This window comes from Eulemur rufifrons, chromosome 7 (genome assembly GCF_041146395.1).
Source record: "Eulemur rufifrons isolate Redbay chromosome 7, OSU_ERuf_1, whole genome shotgun sequence".
Lineage (NCBI taxonomy): Eukaryota > Metazoa > Chordata > Mammalia > Primates > Lemuridae > Eulemur > Eulemur rufifrons.
In genome coordinates, this window is record NC_090989.1 from 216,596,021 (window position 1) to 216,620,836 (window position 24,816).

Consider the following 24,816-nt stretch of genomic DNA (forward strand, 5'->3'; position numbering starts at 1 on the left):
GACTCTGCCAGGAGGTAGCTTACCATCTAGTCATTTAGCTGCCTCCACTGTGGGAGTCCTGCTCCTTCAGCCCTGCTCTGTGCTTCATTTCCAGAAGATCCCACCACCAACAAAGATTCTGGCCCAGAGTCAGAGTCTATTCCAGAATACACAGCCGCAGAGGAGCGAGAGGACAACCGGCTGTGGAGGACAGTGGTGATTGGAGAGCAAGAGCAGCGGATTGACATGAAGGTCATCGAGCCCTACAGGAGGGTCATTTCTCACGGAGGTAGTCAAGTTCTGTGCAAATGCGAAAAATGGGGATGGGAGCAGCTGTGCTTTTTATTAGAATATGAAACTCGGGTTTTCTGCAGCACGACATCCCAAAGACCCTGCAGTCAATGTTCAGGGGGCTATAGGGCTAAGTATATTTCCTCATACTCAATTCGATAAGCATTTGAAAGCCTACTAGGCAAAAACAACTTTCCCATGTGAAAATTGCTTTTCACACCACATATCTGATAGCTATAATCTTCTGTGCAAATTTCTTGAAAGCCATAGTAATCCAATTTAATAATATCTGTTCAGAATTCCTATCGGCCAATTGTAGGGTTGAACTGAGCAGTTTAGAGTGTGTAACAACAGGGCTGTAGTAATTGTGCTATTCCAGAGGTACTTCTAATTACAAAATGGTCTTTTGAATCCTCTGCAGAAGCTTTGGGAAATCTTTTTAGGCTCAGCCTGGTAAATCTTTTCCCTACCTAAGGTTTGCTTTTCTATAAACTACATTAATTTTAGGCCTGACAATAGCCAATCCCAGTCAAAGCCTCCACCTGCTTAGTGAGGGACAGGGGAGAGAGAAAGGTGTGTTTCGTTTTTCCGGTGCCTTCCTGGGGGTTCCAGGGGCACATGTGGCCTTGGTTAATTTGGGATTCACAGCAAGTCAGACGAGCACAAGCAACACATGTAACACTGTCGACTTCAGAACACATCAACAGCTTTTCGACTTCTCTGCCGCATGCCTTCCCTTCCCGAAGTCCTGAGGCACCGCTTCAGCACCCAGCTGTTCCAGAAAAAGTGCAAGCTGACAAGGCAATTGTTACTCTCTAAATTCTCTCTTCCTTATGAGGACAGGCAAATGAGAGTCTTGGGGCCGCATCAAACCCTTAGCTTTTGTTTTCTAAAGAGCAGAAGGACAATTTGTTATTTCAATCAAACACCCTGTCCCCTGTACCGCTCCCCCTACATGAGTGTCAGGACCACCCAGGGAACCTGACCATGGCAGTGAACGTGAATCCCAGTCCATGGCCCTGGACGTGACCTTTCTTCTTCTTGCCTCCTGGTTTGACCTGAAATGGTAACATGGCTCAGTGAGAGCTGGTGTGGGGCCGGGGGCACTTTCCTCTAAGGAAACCCTTTCCCACAGCCCTTCAGCACGCGGGCTCGCCTGATCTTGCTGACAGTGGCAGACAGCTGGCCATGGAGCCAGCCCTTTTGTGCTTACATGAAAACCACAACCGGAACACTCTCCAAATCTCTCCGGAAGGTCCTACCTTGTTTGCACCACCTATCAGGTATTTTTTTTTTTCTTGTCTAAAACTCTCTGTCCTGAAAACCATCAGGTATTTTTGATGTGTTTGCTTTTTGGAAATAAGAACAAAGGCTGACTGTAAGAGTAGCCTGTGCTCATTTAAAAAAAAAAAAAAATTAAAAATCTGTCAAAGCAAATCAAAGTCACCCAGAGATAATCCTTATAAACATTTTTACCCATCAGCTCTTAAATTTAGGGTCCCCGTGTTGAGAAGAAGGCAGGCTCACGGTTTGTGCTGCTATCATAAGGCCAAATTCTCTCTTACTACTCCAGTAGACTCACCTACTTCTTTCAACAGGGAAATTAGGGGCGTTGGGTGGGTGAGTTAAGCCCATCGGCCTGTTGCCCGCATCAGGAGAGTGAATGACACCAGCCCACTGATGGTCAGAGAAGGTCACTGCTTCTGCCTGTCACTCTCTATAAAAATCCCCCTGGGACCTCAGGGCTAACCTGGTTTGCTGTGCTGTCTCTCCCTGCCACCTCCCTCCCCACTCCACCCCTTGGCATTTGCTCCTCTCCATTCTGCGTCTTGAGCTCAGTTTTGTCTGTGTGACTGTCTGGTTTGTTTTGAGGAAAAGGCCACCTCTCCTCTCCCCAGCTCTGCCTCAGCCTTCTCCAGGCGCTGGCCTGCATGAATGGGCCTCTGGCTGCACCCACCCGGAACATGAGCGAGATGCCACCTTTTCCTGCACCCTGAACAGCTTTTGTGCTCTGCAGGTAGACAGTTCTGATGTAACTCCTGGATTTGCCAAAGCTTTGTCTTCCATATTGGAAGCTTACGCCACTCTCTTAGACCTTAATGCTCAAAAAGCTCCTTAGTTACCCACCCATAAGTCTGTCATCCTGGCTTGTGATGAGCATTGAAAAAGCAGCAGTCACTCGGCAGTGAACATGACTCTTGCTTTGGTGCTTTGCATTTTGCTGTGAGCAAGTTTTCCCACTCACATCAGCAGGGAAGTGCCAGCTAGATAGTGCTCCGTGCAGTAATCTGCAAGTGGGCGTGATCAGAAGAGTTGTAGCAGTTAGCCCCAAAGCCAGGCCATGACAAGTGTCCCACCAGTTAGGAACACTGGTGCATGAGAGCGGTGTTTGAACAAATAATTCAGTCCTCAGCTTCAGTGACCTGGATATGAGCTGTTGCCATAGGCCCTGTACGCAGTGGAGAGGAAGGGAGGTCAAGGCCCATGTTTGCCACTAACTAGTCTGTGATCTTGGTACATCACTCCCCTTCCTGGGCCTCAATCGCCTCATCAGTCCAGTGAGGGTGATCTCAATGCCAGCGTTCACATCCTGTGTGCCCAACAGCAGCATCCCTGCCCTCTGCACAAATAAAACAATTAAAGAAGGGTACGGGTGCTTTTGCTCAGCCAACATAGGGTCACTTTGAGGCCAGAACTGGCTTTCTTTTTTCTAACTGGAAGCAGAGAACATATTTAAATAACCAGGGACAATTATGCCAAAGAATTTTAACAAGGAGTTTCCTTTCTTGTTTTTTTTTTTACTTCTCTTATTTCATTATAGGAGATTCAGGTAACCTTCTCTGCAGTGTTGCTGGACAAATGATCCTGGAAAGAATGAGGAGAAGAGTTGCTGGCTGGTGTGTGTGTGTGTATGTTTTGGTTGCGACTGTGGCATCTTTCCTCTCTCTCCATTCCATTGCTGGCCAGCAAACTTGTGTTACATCCCTTTCATGCCTGTCTGTGCCACCGCAGGTAAGGTTTGCCGTCATTGCTTCAGAGGGTCTCAGGAGGCTCCACGGTGGGGTCACTCTTGCACCCCAGCAGAGACTCCCTGAATCCACCTCACGTCTATTGAGAAGAGAGTCTAACAAAAAAAATGTTTTCAAAACCAAACCTCAAAGAAATTATGCCACTGCCAACAGGCAATTTCTTTTGAGTCAGCTGCATATTTTAGAACAGAAATGGAAGGGTTAATTGATCCCCTTGATGGTATCTGGGAGGGGCAAAAGCAAATGGCCCTACTCATTCTAGTTATTGCGCTGTGCCAGCAATTACGGTGTTATCTGAAATAGCTCTGAAGCCTGGTGACAATGCCACCAGCTCTTGATTTAGGAGGAAAGCTTTCATGTGGAAATCTTTTTCTTCTATTTCCTTTCTTATATCATCTCCCTTCCACCTACGTTTTTTTCCCCTTTTGTGTATTCTTTTTCTATAGCTTCTTTACCCAAAAGTACAAGAAGCCATTTTCATCTTTAGATTTCAGTAATTTTTATATAAAGAGACATTCCTTACTTAGTGATCATGAAGTAGTAAGTCGATCCTGAAGTATTCATTTGGTTAAATGAATTCGAGTGAACACAAAACTATGACGTTTTAAGGACAGACAGCATTACACAAGGAGCTCAATTGCCACTTAAGATGACTTCTAAAGACCTATTTGTAAACCTCGGTCTTTCCATTTAAAAAAAATAAATTCTTAGAAATTCTCCAAAAATAAAAAAAGAAATCAAAGTAACTAAGCAATCACGATCTTGAAATTATACTGACACCTGGGAGGCAGACAGCTACATCTAGAAGGTTGCTTTTGGTTTTTGGTTTTTGTTTGTTTGTTTGTTTGTTTGAGACGGGTTCACCCAGGCTGGAGTGCAGTGGCTCAATCACAGCTCACTGCACTTCCATCTTCCGGGCGCAAGTGATCCTCCTGGCTCATCCTCCCAAGTAGCTGGGACTACAGGTGTGCACCAACATGCCTGGCTAATTTTTTTTTCTATTTTTAGTAGAGATGGGGTCTCACTTTGTTGCCCAGGCTGGTCTCAAACTCCTGACCTCAAGCGATCCTCCCGCCTTGGCCTCCCAGAGTGCTAGGATTACAGGCCATGAGCCAGTGTGCCTGGCCAGAAAGATGCTTTTGAAAGAATGCCTTCTTACTTGTTTTTAAGTTGGATTCATTACGTCTATTGTCTCTTTTAATGAACTCCATCTTTTCATTGTGCTGTGGATGAATTTCATACTTTCTTGGTGTGAGGATTAGTATAGCTAAGCCACCATATACTTTATGGTTTCCATTTAGTTATGAATCTTCCAAAATAAAATTGTTTTGTGGAACAAGCACTTCTTGTATTAAAATATATCTCCTTCTGCCATTTTCCTTCATATTGCATTCTAAAAAGAAGTTGACAAGTACTTACATATTGGAAAAGATGGAACTGAAGCAAAAAAATCCAGAGGGAAGCTACTACAGTGCTCTTTCACAAACATGTTTTATCAAGTGCATACATAGGTCTATATATAGATGCTACATAGGTAGCATCTTCGAAGATATGTGGTATAAATGCTGTGTACAACAGCCTCAAATTAGTAACACATACAAACCCATAATTGGGTATATTTTTAACTGGTATCACTCTCTTCCCCCACCTTTTTTGTGGTAGAGTCAGATTCTTGATCTTTGTAGAGAACATCTTATTAAACTGCTTTTCAAGAGTTAACCCCATCCAAATCTATATTCAACCAGTATTTTACTGCCATGTAATCACAGGGGGCTATTTAGAGTTCTGAAAAAATGAACACTGAGTTCTGGGAGGACTGGATCAGGCTTAAAGGTATGTCTTCTCTTACTCAGGCTTTGTGGAAATCTCTAATGATTCTAAAGTCTAGAACTCTATGACACAAATTGCAAGTGTTTAAACAGAAATATTTTAAAAAATGAAAATACAGGCATTGCTTCCCTTTTTAAGTGTGAAAGACTCAGGGCATTCCCTACACCTACCTATGGGGATTTGATCAGCACCTGCTGTGAGTTTCAAGGACGAGCTCCAAGGGAATGTAGAGCTTGCTTAAAACATAAAGGAATGCCAAAATTATGTCAGAGCTTTTAAGAGATTGGAATAATGTCCTGATCTGCATCTACATTTTCCTGGACCCCTAGAGTTTCAATGGCTCTACTTGCCTGCATTTCCCACCTCCTATTTTCTCAGCACCACTCGAAAACTTCTACCCCCAAACCCCATGTTTCCACGAAGCAATTTTCAAGTTTTCCCAAAAGTGCGTATTTTCATAAAACTCAAAGATAATTGAGCTAGACCCTTCTTGAGTTTTCCCCATTTCTTTAAGAGGGAAGGTCTGGAGTCTGTGCTCAGTTATTCCAGGCCTGGCTAGAACTTTCCACGTATCACTGCACTGCCTGTTGAGTCCAGAGATGTCAGGGGCACTACAGGCCTCAAAATAAAAATAAAGGTATTTTACTCATCCACTCACTAGTGTCTGGTCCCTGGAGTGTGTGGGTCTGAGATTATGTTACGATTCAATGACTAAATTCTCCCTTTAAATTAACTAGGGTCTAAAACTAAAAAGAGCTAAAGAGGATCAAACAGAGCCTCCTTCTTGACCATCAGAAAAAGGAAGTACTACATAAATTAGTATTATATAGATTAGAAAGTCATAAGTCAAGTGTTGCCCTCTCATCCTTTGGTAAGTTGAATATTTATACACTCCATCCACAACTATGTACAATACATATAATCATCCATAATATATGTATACCCTATATATGCATATATTTACACCATCTATTTAAGACTCTATGTAAGACATATGTTAACCACTGAAATATAATTATGTGTGTATATACTTAGAGAACTATAGTCAGTATAATACTCATGATATATCTGTTATATCCACATATACACACTTGCCAAGGCTTCAGATTTATCCTTTTAGGTTAGATATTTCCTTGTTAAGAGCTTTCAATCTGTTATAAATGTCTTTTTGTTTGTCCCCCAGGATACTATGGGGACGGTCTAAATGCCATCATTGTGTTTGCCGCCTGTTTTCTGCCAGACAGCAGTCGGGCGGATTACCACTATGTCATGGAAAATCTTTTCCTGTGAGTGATACTTATAACAAAGTACTTTGAGTTAATGTCTATGGGCATGTAATGGCGGATGGAGCACCTTCAATGAAAGGAAATAGATGATGTGGAATATTCTAAGCCTTTGAGTAAAAGTCAATAAGGTTTCTGTCAAGGAATATTGCTCAAGAGGCTAACACATTTAAAGGAGCTCTTTCATCAGTAGAATAGATTGAAAACCAAATGAACAGAGTTTAGCTCACATTTTAAAATTCTGTAACATTTCCTGTAGGCGAAGTATTATTTTTCTTCCTTGGTAAGATGTTCTTAGTCGGCTAAGATTGACTATAACCTGACTTCATTTACATCTGCCTTATTTAATCTGAGTTGCCTTTAGTATCTGATAACATTATTAACATTTTTTGAAAGTCAGGTTTCTAAGGTGCCCATTTTTCTAGCATATCAGCATTTAAAAAAAAAAAGATAACTATACAAATAAGTAATACTCCCAGAAAAATGATCTTAGGTAATTATATTTTTCTCAAGGTAAAATGGTGATATGTACAACCATTCTTAAATGTCATATACCCTGTAATTTAAATGTTATATAATTATGGTGTATATGGAATGAAATATTTCATGTGGGAACTGAAAACACTCCTTTTCTTTCCTGTGATCAGATATGTAATAAGTACGTTAGAGCTGATGGTAGCTGAAGAGTATATGATTGTGTACTTGAATGGCGCAACCCCAAGACGCAAGATGCCCGGGCTAGGCTGGATGAAGAAATGCTACCAGATGATTGATAGACGGTATGTGAGTTCCATTATTTAGTCACTATTTTGACTTCCCCAATAGCTACCGTATCTAATTCCCTTTTAGTCTGCCAAAAATGCAGTCACATTTTAGGATCGTCAAGTTATGGATATTTGAAACAAAAAAATTATAGAAATAGTAATAAAAGTGTCACACATGATACCCCAAAATTTAAATAAAGCAAATCATCCCCAGATTTTGTTAAATGTAATCTCAATCCTGGCAGACCAAGTGCATTTGGATCTATGCATATGCTGTTGCCACATGGAGGTGCGACTTGAGCTGATAAACCAAACACCCATGATTCTTTAGCAGTATCATGTGGCCTTGCTATGTTTTATGTGCATTGGGACTATTGTGATTTGGACAGTCACTGACATCTTGTTTCAACATTCGCTGTCAATTCAGGTTAACCACTAACTCATACAGTGCCTTCGTGTGCCCCTTCCTCAAGTCTGTCGGAACAAAACACTTCATTGCCACCTACAGAAAAATTATCATAATAAACATATAAATTTATATCTGCAGTATGTGTGGCATTCATTTAGATGTGGCTCCTTGCATAATAGCATGAAAGTGCACAGTTATGTTAACTAAAATCTGTTTTATGACCCAAACCTTCATAAAATAACATTGCTAATGCTGCAAACTGGGCCTGAAAATCGAGAATTGTTCAAATGGTAAATTGAAGGCCAAACAACCACATGATGTACTGTTACTATTTTCATCATAAAGAAGGAGAAACCAAGGCTCAGTAAGATTCAGTAAATTGTCTAAGTTGCTACTAAGAGTGTATTATTTTCAAAATAGTAAAGGTAATGCTGACAAAAATGAAAAGTATCATTAAACAAAATATGTCATGATGGTTATAGATTCATGCACTCTAAGAATACAACCATTCCATTATATTTTACATTTATTCCTATGAGAAAATAAGATTTGAATCATACAAGTTTCAAATTATGTCCCAAAAAGCATTCTTTTTATTAATCATGGCCATTCTATACCTTCTCACCAGGTATAAAATCCCTAGAACTCTCTAAAATTATATTCTTATTTAGGGATATATTTTGCTTTAATTTCTATGGAAAATGAGTTAAGAGTAATGTATTTTTTCTTTTTTCAAAATAGGTTAAGGAAGAATTTGAAGTCATTCATCATTGTTCATCCATCCTGGTTCATCAGAACAATCCTTGCAGTGACACGACCCTTTATAAGGTATAGTTATTATTGTCATAGAAGTAAAAGTACTACTAAAGTAGTCTTAAAAAATATGTATTCATTGTACTAAAAACAAGAACTCATAAACTATGAGTATCTAGGAAAATATACTTTGCCCCTGCCTCTCCTGGAAAGATTCTTTGTAGTATCCATCAAGAGTCCCTAATTAAGAGTGAGAATCATTTCATAATGAATATTTCCCCTGGATCACTACAAAACATGACTTACAAATTGCTTGCTGTAAACATGGAACGTGAAGTGGTGGGATTTTCACTCCACATTAAAAAGAGGAAAAGTTAATACTTTTAAAGTGATATGTTATTTTGTAGAGAATGGAAAAGTAGAATAACTTGATAATGGAAAATAAAGACTAACCAAGGACAGAAACAGGAGCCATATCTTGTCTTAATTGTTCCATTTCTTCTGAACAAATATTGTGTAGGTCACCAAAGTTAAGGAAGGGGTCCGCGCAGCCATTCTGAGAGCTGTGTTTTGATCACCCATGAGGATTCTTGGTTTCAATTCAGTTCAATTTGGTGAATGTTTATGCATTTATTTTATTAATATGTTAGTTTCTGTATAACAATACATTTTGGGGATGCAAAGTAAAGTAAGATATGGCTCATAATATAGAACTTAAAACAGTAAATGAAAGGAATAATATTTATTTTCTAGAAAGCTTTAAAAATATAGTAAGGTCTTACCTACTATCAGGATACAGATTAGATAAAATTGAAATTTTTCTGTCTCAAAGTTACTAATGAATTTCTTTTAAAAGTTTTGATCATGTTTGGAGAAAAAAAATTAAATGTTAAGATCCCTTTTTAAAACATAGATTTTACTGTATCTTACAGAGTCTACGCTTTTTGTTCAGTGTTCACTTAAATTTATTTTAGCATCCTTACTCCCTACTTCCAATGACCAAGTAGCAGGATTCACCCTCGTTTTCTTCTAGCAAAGTTTAGCTTTTTACCATACCGTGTTGAGTTGCTTTTTAAAAATATTATGACCCGTTTAAGGTATACTAAAAGTCATTTCTTTTAATAATTTTAAGAAATACTTTTACAAGGGGGGTAGAAATCAATGTACACTGATAAGCTTATAAAAAGTTTAATGGGTAAAAAGTAAACATTAACACGATTATTGATTCATCAATGTTTGTTTAATAATTCAGCTCTTATAATTATAAAAAGAAATATGTTTTTTCTTGATAATGTTGAAAAACAAACTTTAGACAAGTTCAATTTAGCAGAGTTTATGTGAACAAAGAACCATTCATGAATCAAGCATTACTCAGTACCAGGAGAGGTCTAAAAGGCGTCACCCAGCAATGTGGGCAGGCAGTATTTATAAACAGAAAAAGGAAATGACCTACAGAAATAGCTTGATTGGTTATAGCTGGTCGCTTGTCTTATTTGGGCATGATGTGATGAGGCATGTATGGTAATAGTGTGGTTGGCAGCCTCTGATTAGCTGAAGCTCAGCTGCTATGATTGACTGAGACTCAGCTATCTATTACAAAAATATCCTCTTGAGTTAGGTTGCAGTTTGTTTACATACTAAGTTAGGTTGCAGTTTGCTACCTAGGAACTCAAAGTACAGAGGGAGCCTCAGACCAAATTTGGTTTAACAGTAAGAAAACGTTTGTTATTGTTAGTATATTTAAAAATGCTTATAATTCAACATTATTTATTGAAGTGAGTTTCAAGATAATAACGATAGCAATAATAAAAAAATTATAGCAATGACCTGGTAAATTACATCTAATAAGGGCTTACATTTATTGAGTGCTTATAAGCATTATCTAATTTAACCTAATGACGTCTTCTGAAGCAGACGCTGTTTACTATTTCTGTTATATAAGAAAAAACACTGACGCTCGGGGAGGTCAAATAAATTGTCTAAAGCAGGAGCCAGCAAACATTGTGAAGAATCAAATAGTAATTATTTTAGGCTTCATAGGTCTCAGTCACGACTACTCAGCTCTGCTATTACAGAGCGGAAGGCGCCATAGAGAATATGTAAACAAGTACATGGCCGTGTTCCAGTAAAACTTTAGTTATGAACATTGAAATTGAATTTCCTTTAATTTTCACATGACAAAGTATTCTTGTTTTGATATTTTTTCAACCATTTAAAAAGCATAGAAACCATTCATAGCTCAAGGACTATAAAAAGACACAGCAAGCTGGCTTCAGCCCATGGGCTATAGTTTACCAGCCCCAGATCAAGGGTAACATAGACAATAAATGAGGCTCAGACTCTGAATTCTAAAAACACCCATGTCAAGGACTTAAGCACTGTATTCTATAGTTTCGTCATGTAAGAGCCTCTTTAAAGATCCTCCTTTTGAATCAACTTATGTCAGTATGACCAACTTTTAGACCTGAAAAAAGAGGCCCCTAAAATGTATTATAGGGGTTTTTTTTGGCCACTAAAGGGTAACATCTATGGTAAGGGTATATGGCAAATTCATTTTTAAAAATGAGTTGTTTGGCTGTGTCAAGCAAAGTGCTAGAGATTGAAAAATCACATGGTTCAGTCGTGTCTTCAAGGAGCTTAAAGACCAGAGCAGACACAGGCAGACAAGTAAATATTTCAATACAGCGTGCAAGTGAAGCACTTTGAGGGGCTGGGGACTAAATCCAGGTGAGGGTGAGTTTTGGGGTACCGTGAGGAGAAAGAAGGCTGAGTCTGCGTCAAGAGAGGCTTTCTAGGAGACTTTCCTTCAAAGTGAGTTTTGAAGAACTATTAATAATAGGATAGACTAGCTGAAATTAGGGAGAAGACCAATCCAGGTGGAGGAAATAGCAGATACAAATGCATCAGTAAGGACAGAACACGGCATGTTTCAAGAACGTAAATTCTACCGAAGATACACTGGAGCTGGAGGTTTTCCCTTTGCATGATTTCTTCCTCCCTCTCACCCACTCAGTCTTTTATCAAAACCTGGATTTAGCTCCAAACTCCAGAGGAAGGAAGAAGTTTAATGTACTAGTGTATCATTGGTAATGTATGTTGACCCAAGATATGTCAGGAGGACTAGAAGAGAATAAGTATATGGAGAGAAAATTTGTTCACAAGGCACAGCCCATGGACCCAGGGTCAAAATAGCAAGTAAAGTATTAAAAATATATATATATTTAAAAAAACAAAAAAGCTTCTTACTAGAAAGCACGGTAGTTGAACACAAGGCAGTACCATTGGCAGACAGCTCAGCACAATCCCAGTAGACTAGAGAGATCTTTTTATTTCACATCATTTAAGAATGTTAGATCCTGGATCAAGTTCCCTTTCAAGCAGAATGATACACTTTAAAAATAAGTGTGCAATTACACAAATAAGAAAGTGCATTCTTCAGAAACACACCCCATCATTACAGATAAGACCAAGTTCTTCCGTTAATAATTACCAATTCCTGTTTCTAAACCCCTTCCCCAGAGACAAATTCTTTTATCAGTTTCACTGGTATTCTTCCAAGTTGTTTTCTATGCATTCACACACGTCTGAAATGATCACATTTGGATGAAAGCTGTTTGTAATTCAAATCCAATTATTGGAACATATTTTTGAATGTTGGTCCATGTGGAATAAACTTTCAAACTAAAACTTAAAAGAAAACTGAAAAAAAATGTTAAATAAAACTGAAACTAATAAAATAAGAGAAAAATTAGTTCACATATTTTTAAAAATATCATCAACCTTGGTAGATTCTGAAAGAACTAACAATAATATTTTTGTTTGTTATAAACAAATAAACAAGCAAATAAGGCCAAACAAACCATAAACCAGTGACTATTCAGAGTGGCAGGAACCTCTGGGAGGCTGTGTAATGTATGGTCAAGAGTGTGTACTCTGAAGTCAGACTCCCCAGGTTAGTATTATACAAGCTCCGCCACTTACTAATGGTGAGACCTTGGGCAAACCTTAACTCCCTCTTTCTCAGTTTCCTTTACCTTGTCTTTAAAAGAGGATAATATCGGTACCTCCTAGCTTACTAGGCTGTAATAAGAAATACATGAGTTAATATATATAAACCACTTAAAACAGTGTGGCCAAATACTGCATGATCTCACTTATATGTGCAATCTAAAAAAGTTGAACTCATAGAAGTAAAGAGTAGAGTGGTGTTTACCAGGGTCTGGAGGTTGTGGATAGGGTTGAAGAAATGTTGGTCAAAGATTACAAAATTTCAGTTAAACAAGAGAAATAAGTTCTACAGCTATTGTACAACATGGTGCTGATAGTTAATAACAATGTATTATATCCTTGGAAAGATAGTAGATTTAGGTAAGAGAAAATATTTTAAGTATTCTTACCATAAAAAAAGATAAGTATGTGAGGTAATGCATCTATTAATTAGCTAAGTTTAGCCATTTCACAATGTATACATATTTCAAAACATCATGTTGTACATAATAAATATATATAATTTTTATTTGTCAATTTAAAAAATTTAAAAAAACAAAACAACAACAGCAAAACAATGTCTGGTATAGAGTCACTACTTGAACAATGTTAGCCTTTCTTCTTAGCAAGAGTGCTGGGGCAAGATGTTAAGTGTATCAGGATTCTGAAGAAGAGGCAATGGCCTTAGAAGAGATGAGTAGCGACTAATGATATATTTTTTTCTTTTTTTTAGTTCAAAATTCAGCAGTAAAATTAAATATGTCAGTAGCTTATCAGAACTCAGTGGGCTGATCCCAATGGATTGCATCCATATTCCAGAGAGCATCATCAAGTAAGTCCTGATGGTTTCAAAGATTTGTTAAGAAATCGTACATGTTTGGAGAAGGGGGTTGGAAAACAGCTAAGTTCTGGAATAGTGGGGAAATGGCTTATCTTATATTTAAAGCAATATTAAATTTTCTTCAATATATAGAGTTTTTTTTCCTATAAGCTATAGATAACTGTTCTGTTCTTTAAGATCCTCTTTCATATAATCTTCTTCTGGGATTATTGATTACTGATTTTTACCTTGAATCTTGTTACCACTTTGGAAAATGCATAAGTTTAGCATTAGCCAGTATATCAGTTACTTGTGTCCCTCTCTCTGCACAGACACAATAGGGTCTTAGCATAGCTTGGATTTCTTTATTGTCTCATATAAAGTAATTTATCTGCATGACCCTAGGAAAACAGAAAGAAATAACTTTCTGTTTCTTCTAAATCCCTTTTTTTCCCCCATGGGTCCCTTCAGGTGTAAGACTAGGTAGAGGGTATTTGTCCAGTGGTGGGTGGGTGGTTAGGAAAGGTTTTCCCTGCTCAGCACAGGGCAATGCAGCAGCAGCATCCTTGCATGGATACTGAAGGTCTCAGGACTGTGCTACAAAAATATGAGTAAAGGTTAACTAAACAAGTACTTGGAGCTGGGATTTTAAAACAGGGATCCTGGAGACTGAACACTCAGTTCAGTGATCCATTATTGCAAAGAACCATTGTTTTCTATGTGTCATGTTTTTACTTTCACTGTGTCTGATTCACTAGGTTTTGATTTGATTAGAATTGAGAGGGACTTAATCGTCAGCACAAAGAAAACAGACAAGTATCAACCATCCTCCTCCATCAGATGGATGACAAAACGGACCTCTCAACTTGGGCTCCCAAAAGAGTCTGTCCCCCACCACCCACCCTGACCTCCCACCCACTGCCACACACACAAAGGCACAGAAACTAGAAAGAAAGGATTCTCATTTAATGTGTGTCTGTGAAATGCTGGGCATAGAAGTGCTCTGTTTATATCATTTATTTAACTCCATTGTAAACCCCCATTTTACAGATGCAGGGAAGATAACTTAGTAAGAAGTTACTTGTACAAAGTATAAGTGGGAACCAGGAAGAGATGGAACTAGAATTCAAATTCAGGTCAGCCTGGCACCAAAATTCTCATGCAATTTTCTAGTAGTTTCTTCTACCTTCTTTTGAGGGTTCTTCTAAATTCAAAGCTAAGAAATAATTGCATTTGGTTTTCCTATATACCAATATCGGGCATGAACACAGCAGATTGATTGGGCTTACAGTGGTCAGTTGGCCCCACTGAATCAAACAGAGTGTTCATAAGATTCTAATGATGCTTTCAGTCCTCATTAGCTTCGTGGAGTTCCCACAACCAGCACTCATCATAGCTCTGGCCTGCTGCCTCTAAAAGCTGTGCCCCATCTCCAAAATCCACTCCTACTCTTTAAATAAAAAAAGTACTGGTGCACTCACCTCCTTTAATGCTGTCTCCCTTTGCAAAAGAGGACAAAGACATTCTCTTTTCTGGTGGAATTAAGCATTGGCCACTTTCCAGGTAAATATGATAACATTTCCCTGGTAGGACAGAGACAATAGGTGAAAAGAGAATGGACTTTGGAAACTTAGATTTGACCCTTCCCTCCTACCTCTCACTGTCTGTTAGACTTCAGGCAACCTATTAAAATTCTCTGGGTCTCAGCTTCAGCATCTGTAAAATGGGGACATAATTTGCATTTCATGGAACAGTCCTGGGGATTGAATGAGAACACTGTACATGAAGCATTCACAAAGCCGCCCAACACGGAGCTGGCAATCTGGAATGTTATTTACCATAATCACTTTGCTTTGAGAGCGTCACTGTCATATGGGAAAGTTCAACTGAGAAATTAAATATACCCAGGGCATTTTTCATTCATCTATCCACATCAGTTTTCAAGGGTTCCATTTGGGAAAAGTTACTTCAGGAGGAAGGGTTCCATTTGGAAAGATTTTCTTCTGAAGAAAGAAATTGAGCATCATTCATGTCCTCCCCACATGGCCATGTTTTCTTCCGTTTTCCGTAATTCATCTCCTTGGGATGTCCTTTCTGCCATTTATATATTATTGGTCCTCATTGCCTCAATTTCACATTATGCAAATTTCAAATTAAGCCACGGCTTCATTTTATTACTGAATAACGTTTAAAAGGTCTGATCTTGGCCAATCCCAAAACCAGTACTCAGCTGAGACGGAACCTGTTATCAAAGGGTTTAAATGAAAAAAAAACCGGCCCATCCTGGAATCAGACTTACAATCATTGATTATAGTTGATCCTCATTATTTGTGGCAGTTATGGTCTATAAAGTCACTGCAAACACTTAATTAGTGAATACTGAACTATTGTGCCAAGGGAAAATACACAGTTAGGTTCCTGCAAGCATCTGGTCACAATATTTTCATCAACTGATCAATATATCACATTGCTTTATCTGTGTTTCTGTTTAAAGACACCTTATTTAGTGTATGTTGTTGCTTTATCAACATTGAACTCATGGCCAACAGCACTGTAACTCGTGCCTAAACAAAGCTTATCTAACACCCATATTTTCTCCACAAGACACATCGCAGCCTTCTTGTACTTAGGAACACTAGACAGCATTTCAGCACTATGCTTAAGGGCCAATTTAAACAGCAAAATTACCAAAAAAAAAAACATGCAAATAAGAAAAATATGGCACTAAATAGACTATGAAAAGGACACTTGTTTATAGTATGAACCAAGAAGACAGGGCCTCGCCTTGTTTGACCTCAGGTAGCAAAGTGCACATTGTGCAACTCAAATTTTTCCCCACCCTGCACATATCCACAAGTGACCAAAAAGAGCCTGGTATTGATTTGGGGTTACAAATACAAGTGAGCAGGCAAATTTACAAATATGGAATCTGCAAATAATGAGAATGGACTGCATATATTAATAAATTATAAATCATTGATTATATCTAATGAAAATACGCTTTCTTCCAAAAGCCAATTTGATTATTACCATCATGTATTGTTTAAAGGTGGGGGATTCTTTCTGAGAAATGCATCTTTAGATGATTTCATAGTTGTGCAAACATCATAGAGTGCACTTACACAAACCTAGATGGTATAGCCTACAACATGCCTAGGCTATGTGGTGTAGCCTACTGCTCCTAGGCTACAAACCTGTACAGCGTGTCAGTGTACTGAATACTGTAGGCAGTTGTAACAATGGTAAGTATTTGTATATCTAAACCTATCTAAACATTGAAAAGGTACAGTAAAAATATGGCATTATAATCTTAGGGGACCATCATCGTATATATAGTCTGTTGTTACGTGGTGCGTGACTGTCTTTGTGTAGGCTTTTTTCTCTCATTTAAAACATTTACCTGTCATTTTTTCCATCTGTTTGCTCGTTTTCCTCATGACATTCGTTTTTTATCCTGTAAGGTACGATGAAGAGAGATCTTATAAGAGAAGTGTGAGGTAAAATCTCCTGACCTACAGTTCACGCTGGACCCTCTGTGTGTGTACACCATTGTTTTACTCGTGGGTGACCTCAACATGCTACCAGAGCAAGAGGTCATTGTGTCCGTCCCGTGTATACCATTCCTGGTCTTTGTCCTGTGTGTAAAGCTGTTGAGGTCAACCCAATTTGCAACTGAAACCTACTAAACCAGACACAGCCCTGACTTGGCCCAGGCTGCAAGCTGACTTTAATTGTCCCCAACAGACTGACATGGATGTTTTCAGCTTTCTTCCCGCCAGCATGTTTCTGATCCCCTTGCAACTTGTATATCTGCCTCTCATGAAGGAATTTGCAAAATAAACGCACATAAACACTCAATGGGAGGAAATGACACCATATTTAATTGGAGGAGTGTGTCTCAGTGCTCCAGAGGACAGTTTTTAAAAGCGTATACGCACCACTTATGTTTGGCTCTGCTTTGCTGAGTGACTCTCTCATGCTCTGCTTGCTTCTTTTTTGTTTTCTTTTCTACCATGATAATTTTTGCTCAAACAGACTGGATGAAGAACTGAGGGAAGCATCAGAATCAGCTAAGTAAGACTTGGTTTTCATTTAGCAGCTGGCATGATGTTAGCTTGCATTTCAGGAATGAACTGGGAGAATCTGCATGCCTGGTGTTTTGTGCTTGCATCCTGGTAATAATGCTGCATTGTAAAAACTCCCTTTCTTCTGTGATAAATGCAATCTCTGTTATTCTGACCACAATCTGTTTTTCCCCATGATCTTGGTTACTTGAGGAATGCATTTATGACTGTTGTTTAATTTTTTTAAACGTACGTGCAATTCTAGACACCACAACAAAAGAGCACATCACAGGCACGTATAGAGTAACATCCAGATGATCATTAGATATATTGAGGCAACAGAACCTCGCTAGTTCATACTAACGGGGAAAAATGATACCAGTTCGAAATTTGGAAGATTTTTATAGCATCAATTTCATGGCTTTCCAAAATTTAAAACAACAATAAACACCTTATTAGTGACTTGGACATTACTGCCTAACTAACAGCCTCTGAGCTATTTTGATGAATAAGGAAAAAGTCATTGCTCCATATTGTTAAAGTATGGTTTTCAAAAAGGCAAAATTATAACTCCCATGCAAATCTAAAGTGAACATATACCAGTGATTTTATTCAACTAATATTAACGAGGGAACCAGTAAGGTGTTAAAACCAGTTCAAAGATCATTTGAGAAGCTAGATATCTATAGGCAATTTATGAAAGAATGTTTGGATAAGTTTGTTAAGTTAGATGCAAAAATGGTTAACATCCAACAGGGCAATAAACTGAGATATCAGGGTTGACTTTTCCACTGGATGGAAATTATTTGCATGTTTGCTAGACAAAAATCTATAAGTTAACCTCTGCCCCTACAGAGTTGTAAAATAGCCCAACCGATAGAAAGCCAGCCTAACTGCTCTGAAAGAATATCCAGTCATTTCCTTTTCTTGTTTCCGGGTTACAAAGAAATTTTCTGACACTATATGTTAAATGTAAACAAGTACTATTTGGAAAGTTTGCTGTATTAAGTACATTGAGCTTCTTCTCCATTTTAAATGTTGCTTATGCTGTTAATTTTTATAACCAGCTCTCATTATTAGTAGATATTGCAAAAGCAGAAAGCCTGGATGATGTCCAAACAGCTACAAATTCTGAATAAACAAGATTTAAATAGTGAACATTTTCTGCATAGTTGTAGATGCCAATTTCTCATTAAAACACTCCATTTAGATATTTTTCCTACAATGTATTTTTATTGCAGGTAACCTACAGAATTATTCTCTTATAGTATGGATCTTTTGTGTTAAAAATTAAAGGAATGGTGTTTGCTTTAGAAAGTTTAGCATTAGCATAGTTTACTATTATACTATTCCTATCTTCTAATTTTCTTTCAAGATAACGGATGTCTATTTAGAATAACAAAACTCAAAATAACAATTTTTTATTCTAACTTGATCTTCTTAGTCTCTAACTCAACTGTAACAAATAAGAAGTTGTGGAAGTAAGGAAGATATTAGGAATCAAGGACCTGAGTATTGGTGTATTCTATCCCTTCAGCATTTATCTGCACTCAGTTCACTTTGTGTCATGAAATTCCCCACAGAGAGAAATCTCAATGAGTTTCTCCTTCAGATTTTTTTTTTTTTAGGAATAATAATACATTTATGGAATTAGAGAATCCCATAAATGGCAGTAGAGAATTATCTATTTTCAAGATGACAGATGAGGGGAGGGAACATCAATAATTTTGCATCCAATCCCATCATAAAGTCATATTGTCATTTTTTAATAGTATCATGAAATCTTGCCTCCTTCAATAGAGTTTTTTTTCTCTCCATATTTATACTCTTCCTGTTAAGCTACCATAGTAACACAATTAGTATTTTTGGTTTATTTGTGTAGCTTTCTTTTCTTCTCTCACATCCATCATTTTGTTCTCTTCTTTCCTCCCATCTACCCTCCCCCAAGGTATCTAAATAGCTCAGATGGTCCTGAAAAGTCTTGATCTCCCACCTAAAGGAGGCACTATGCTCATGCCCCATAGTAGATGCTCAATAAATTTATGCTGCATAAATTAATGAATGAGCATAAGAGTAAGTTCATTGCAGTTGAACAGTGGTTCTCAAACTTTATCGTGTATCAGAGTGACCTGGAACACCTGTTAAAACACAATATCCTGGCCCCCAATCCCAGAGTTTCTGATTCAGCTGGTCTGAATCAGGGTGGGGCCTAAAAATCTGTATGTCTAACAAGTTCCCAGTGACTCTGACGCTGCTGGTCTCAGGACCACATTTTGAGAACCACCACCTGAAAGTGAAGGGTTGAATAAAAGTAATTAGGTTTGTCTTTGGAGTCTATGCTCTTGCTTTGGATACAGCAGGTGAGCCATTGGCCAGAAGAATCCTCCCCAGTCGGTCCTTCTTCCTTTGATGAAGTAGGTGACATCACATGTTGAGGAATTGAGATATATTTGCACATTGAAAATGTGTAAGGAGAACTAATTCTACTCTGTTGACCCCACAGATGATTGGAATGCCTCAGAATCCTACCACCTTAGACCAGAAACATCTTTTCAACTACCCTTCAGCCTCCGAAATGGCCCCTAAATTCTAGGGCAGACTCTATATGATGATTTTGAGTTCAGAAAACATGATCACTGCAGATCTGTGGTTAGAAGCCAGATATACCCAGGTTTCTTTTATTGTCAGCCATGCCTGACTTTCCATATGACTCCACGAGAAAGCTTCGGGCTCAGTCTCACCAAAGGCAAATATATATTTGGTCAGGGAACAAAACGTATCTGTCATTTTATTTTATTCCTACTAGTGTTTTTCAATATTCTCCCTCTCCCCTCATATACACACACCCCACCACTCAAACTGCACCCCGCCTCCAGTTGACTTCAGAAGGTGGTTTGCTCAGCCAGCCTTATCTTTTCTCTACAATCTTAGATCGCTACAGGAAAGAAAATACTTCTGAAGGATAAATCGTATACATAGAACCATTCTTATTTTGAAAATGAGGAAGAATCCATCTGTTGCCTTTGGAGTGACAGTATTAAATGGTTTGCAAATTGCTGTTTTCTTTTGGAGGATTACTCGAAGTTAAAAAGCAGAAAAGCTTGGTTTGGAAGATTGCCCTGTCTTGATTCCATTCCAGCTTTGCTAGGTTTTTCTAGCACACTGTCAACACTTACTTGACTGTCCTTGTTCACTAGAGTTGCCAAACAGTCTCCATAAAAATACTAGGCCACCAGAAAGGAGGGTGGGAGTGAGGGAAGGAAAAGCCACTGTCCTGCCTGGGGAGAGAGCCTTCTGCCATTTTCAGCAAAGTACCCCTAATGTGCAAACAGATGAATTCGCTTATGAAATGATTCACATTACAAAGGCAATGCTTGCATTTAAAAAGGATCACAGAAGCCCTTTAAATAGTGTTTCTTTGCCAATAATAAAATATTTACTGGGGGGGGGGGGGAGTAAGAGTTGAAGCGTACCAAATATTAATGAGGAATTAATATAAAGCAAATTTAAAATTTGCTAACAGAGGAATCACACCAGCACGGAATATCAAAAACAGCAAATATTACACAAAGAAGCATAAATGCTATCCAAAAACTTTTATTGCATTCTTTTATACAGTTACATTTTTCTTTCTGGGCATATTCAGTTTACGTTGATGTTAGGATTCATTTGTATTACCCAAACACAGCTCGGCTGTACGGAGTGGTAAGTGCCCTGTCATTTTTCTGTAACAGCAACAGTAAGGAGAGCTGATACTGGCATTTTGTTCTTTAGGGTCTTGGAAAATCCTCATTCTTGTGCAAACTGAAAGTTAACTATGTTCATGTTTAAATAAAATCAAGCTGCTTGAGAGAGATTTTCCTTTGTGTATAAAGTATTTTATTATTATTTGAGGTACAAATAAAATTTTATAATATTATGTTCTCTGAATAAAATAGATTGAAAAGTCAGGAAAAAAATGACAAAGGACAGAGGAGACTACTGGAGGTGTTTGAAGCTTTTAATCTTTCCTTTCTGTTTCTAAATCATGGGTAATCGCTGTATTTCACAACCGATGGGAAGGAATCATGTGTTCAGGTGTAGATTGGTTCAGTATTAGCAACAGGCCTACATTAAACAGTTTCCAATGCCCCAAATCTGTTGTGCTTACAAAGTGATAACTAACAGTGGAGAAAATGTTGACGGCTTCCTGTTTTTTCCTTGCACTCAGAACTAGCTGCCTTTACAATGATCCAGAAATGTCTTCTATGGAGAAGGAGTAAGAATTCACCATCAATAACAGCTATGTGGTTACTTGTAGTGTTGTATGGCTGGGCTCTAAAAGAAAAAAAAAAAATCACACTAAGGATTGGGTAAACCTCATTTAGATGTTCAGCTTTCATGTAAGAGAAATTTGCCAGCTTCGCACTGTTCCATTCATGATCGCCACTTAAATTTCTTAAGGACAATCTAAGAATTTGTATAACATTCCATTTTTTCAATCCAAAAATAAGGAGAAAATGAATATTAGGGACAGATGTGAGAACATGTGGGCAAGAGGGATGCAACTCTCTTTTCCGAATTACATCATGCATTTTAATTAATGAAAGTTGGAATTTCTATTTGGATTTAATATTTTGGTGGATGGGGGAGAAAATGTCCTTGTTTTGCAAAGTTCGAGAGGCATGCGAGTCTGGATGGGACTGTAGGAATGACCCAGTTGGATGATTCCCACCTTATGAGAAACAGAAATCTGACACGTAGTGAGTTCTCACCACACGCCAGACTCTGTTAAAAGCTTCACACGCAGTGTCTGATTTTAATCTTCAAAATAAATTTATGAGCTACATTTTACAGATGTGGAAAGAGAGGCATAGAGTGATGTTCTGAGCAGTCCAGTGTTTTACAGCTATGAGAATGGCCCAGATCTGGGATTTGAACCTAGACAGTGCAATTCTGGAGCCAATGGTTTTTAAATCACAAAGAGGCAGTCTTAATGCTGGAATGGGTGTGCCACCCCTGCCCTAACTAAGGACAAAACCTCTCAGCTGAGAGGACAGAGCTACTTAGTGACCACATCGGTTTCAGGGACGAACTGTGGTCACCAACATGCTCTTAGAGAGAACCTGGCCTTCCAACGAGGGGCTCCTAATTTGGTTTGAGTGATGGAGAACTTAACATTGTCCTCATTCCTAGGACTGAGGAAGGAGAGGCAAAGATCAAATTTAAATGTGTCTCTGTTTTGTGACAAAGGAGGCTCCTTTTCCTTGAAGTCGAAGAGAAGTTGGAAAATCAGAGTGCGATAACTCTGCAGTTGTCATGTTGACCCTAAAGCTTAAAGGAAGTTTAGGCACAAAAACTCCAGAGAAAGTCCCAACTGAAAATTGCACAAAAACTGAAGAGTGTAGAGGGAACTTTGAAATCACACAGCTGTTTTTCCGAAGGTCACTCTAGTTGCATCTCTTTGAAATCAAGAGAACAATTGGTTCAAGCAAATAGCCACAGGAAATTGTACAAAGCAAAAATATCCCAGTCCCCCAATCTATCACAGTACCTTTTTCAAATATTTCCTCCCTCAGCAAAACAGAGCCCCTTGAGCAGCTATCCGTGCCCATGGTTACCAAGCAGCGTGGAGGGCACCTCTGGAAGCCCAATTACTTGCTGGCGGAGTGCTGCTACATCTTGGGGCTTACCCACTCCTTTGCCTGCCTTATATGTTTTGCTCCTTATTCATACGTAGGGCTGTTTTTCTTGGGAAGAGGGCGAACATCGCTTCCTGTTTGGGTTCATTCCAGGGCTGGGCGTGGAGGAGGGAGGGATGCTGCAAACTGTGAATGTAACTTCCTACTTGTCAGAAGAACATGTGCTTCTCCAGGCTTCCCTTCCTTCAGTCCTCTCTTTCCTAAGCCCTTACCAGGCACGTGGTCAAGGTGTGAAGAATGAGATCCAGGATGAGGGGCAGGAATAGCCAAGAATTTTTTTGGTTGACTTCCAGCCCTGGATTTCTGGCTCTCTTTAGTACTAGAATGAGGGGCTTCATTTACCTCCCCCTGGCTTCTGTCTGCTACAAGCCATCAGGGACACGGAAGAATTCTGTGTGGAAGCATTTTACACCTTCTGTAGCTGGTGTTGAATGGACAAACTGCAAAATAAGCAAAGATTCTTGCAAGGGGCTCAGTTAGGCCAAGAATCAACTGAAATGTGTGCTGATACCGCAGTGGCCTCTTGTTTGCCTCAGACAGAGAAGGGAAGGTTATGCCCAGCTCCACCCTCTTCCTACATAAAATGCAAAATGCGAACGCTCATATTCATCATTAAGCAATATTGTCATACACATTGTAAGGGACCTCATCTCATACATGTTAGAAGTGAAGTGGCCCATTGGAAAATTATCAGAAGGTTGCTCTGTCTCACTGCAACGCTAGCTATAGAAAACTAAGCTCACCTGCCCAAAGATGAAGGATATTTAATTCTGATGAAAGATACATTTTTTTATTTTGAAAAGGATGTTATTTTTAAAAGTAGCCCTGGATGTTTGTCTTCTTCACTTTTAGGTTTGGATTTTATTTATTTATTCAAGTCCTAAAACTTACAACATGCCTTTTTCATATTTTTACATGTATTCTTAAAAGTATAATGATGAAACGTGGTTCTATTTGGGGACACTTAAATTAGCAGTATTGTTAGGAGCTTCATTAACACCACAAGATTACTGTTGTCTCAAAAATGAATCTTCTGAATGGCTTCCTGTATTTACTTATGAAAAAATCGTTCACTTTTGACTATCTCTTGTTTATTCTATAAACTGGGCAAATAGGTCTCCATCATTCAGCGTTTTGGTTACCAAAAGCTGAAGGGCTGAATTAAACCCTAGATAGTTTACCCAAAAAAGTCAAATGAAGAATAAAGTGTTTTGTGATGGGCATCTTGGCATAAGCGTTGGTTCAGATTTTTATCAGGAGCCCAGACGGTGCAACAAAGTGACCACGGACCTCAAACTTCACAAGCTGATTTCAAATATTCTGCCCCACAGTCACACTTTTTAGATAATGTGCCACAAATTTTGGTTTAGTAAACATTCTCTTGGTTTGTGAGAGAAACTGAGCCAACGCCATGAGAGAAAGAATAAAATTCCAGTCATAAAATCAAACTTAATACAGACTTCTGGGACTAACTACAGCCAGGAAGTACAATTTAGGAGCAAAAACAAGATTAAAAAATGATCCATCTTGTAAAGGTATGTAAGGAAAAAGATCTAGGGGTCACAGTGGATAAAAAGAGAACACCTCTAAAGTAAAATTCTGCAGGTAAGAAAACAAATCAGATGCTTGAGGGCATAAAAACAAGTTAATATTCATGATGAGTCGGCCTCCCCAAGAAGACAAGACTATTGCAAATAGAATAATTAAGCAAAGAGGCCGGGCGCGGTGGCTCACGCCTGTAATCCTAGCACTCTGGGAGGCCGAGGTGGGCGGATCGTTTGAGCTCAGGAGTTCGAGACCAGCCTGAGCAAGAGTGAGACCCCACCTCTACTAAAAATAGAAAGAAATTATATGGACAGCTAAAAATATATATAGAAAAAATTAGCCGGGCATGGTGGCGCATTCCTGTAGTCCCAGCTACTCGGG

At 38.7% G+C, this 24,816-nt stretch overlaps 1 protein-coding gene across 3 annotated transcripts in view; it reads left to right on the forward strand.

Moving 5' to 3' along the window:
- The window catches only part of PRUNE2 (prune homolog 2 with BCH domain), a 255,114-nt gene that overhangs the window by 225,747 nt on the left and 4,551 nt on the right, over nucleotides 1–24,816 (forward strand). The window contains exons 12-18 of one of the 3 annotated variants that reach the window (XM_069474101.1): nucleotides 98–268; nucleotides 6,313–6,415; nucleotides 7,060–7,191; nucleotides 8,327–8,413; nucleotides 13,059–13,157; nucleotides 17,181–17,219; nucleotides 21,420–21,467. In XM_069474101.1, coding sequence (XP_069330202.1) covers nucleotides 98–268; nucleotides 6,313–6,415; nucleotides 7,060–7,191; nucleotides 8,327–8,413; nucleotides 13,059–13,157; nucleotides 17,181–17,219; nucleotides 21,420–21,467 — 679 coding nt within the window. Of the gene's footprint in view, nucleotides 1–94; nucleotides 269–3,091; nucleotides 3,101–6,312; nucleotides 6,416–7,059; nucleotides 7,192–8,326; nucleotides 8,414–13,058; nucleotides 13,158–17,180; nucleotides 17,220–21,419; nucleotides 21,468–24,816 lie in introns of all 3 variants that reach the window. The other 2 variants (XM_069474102.1, XM_069474103.1) reach the window with 2 other exon arrangements.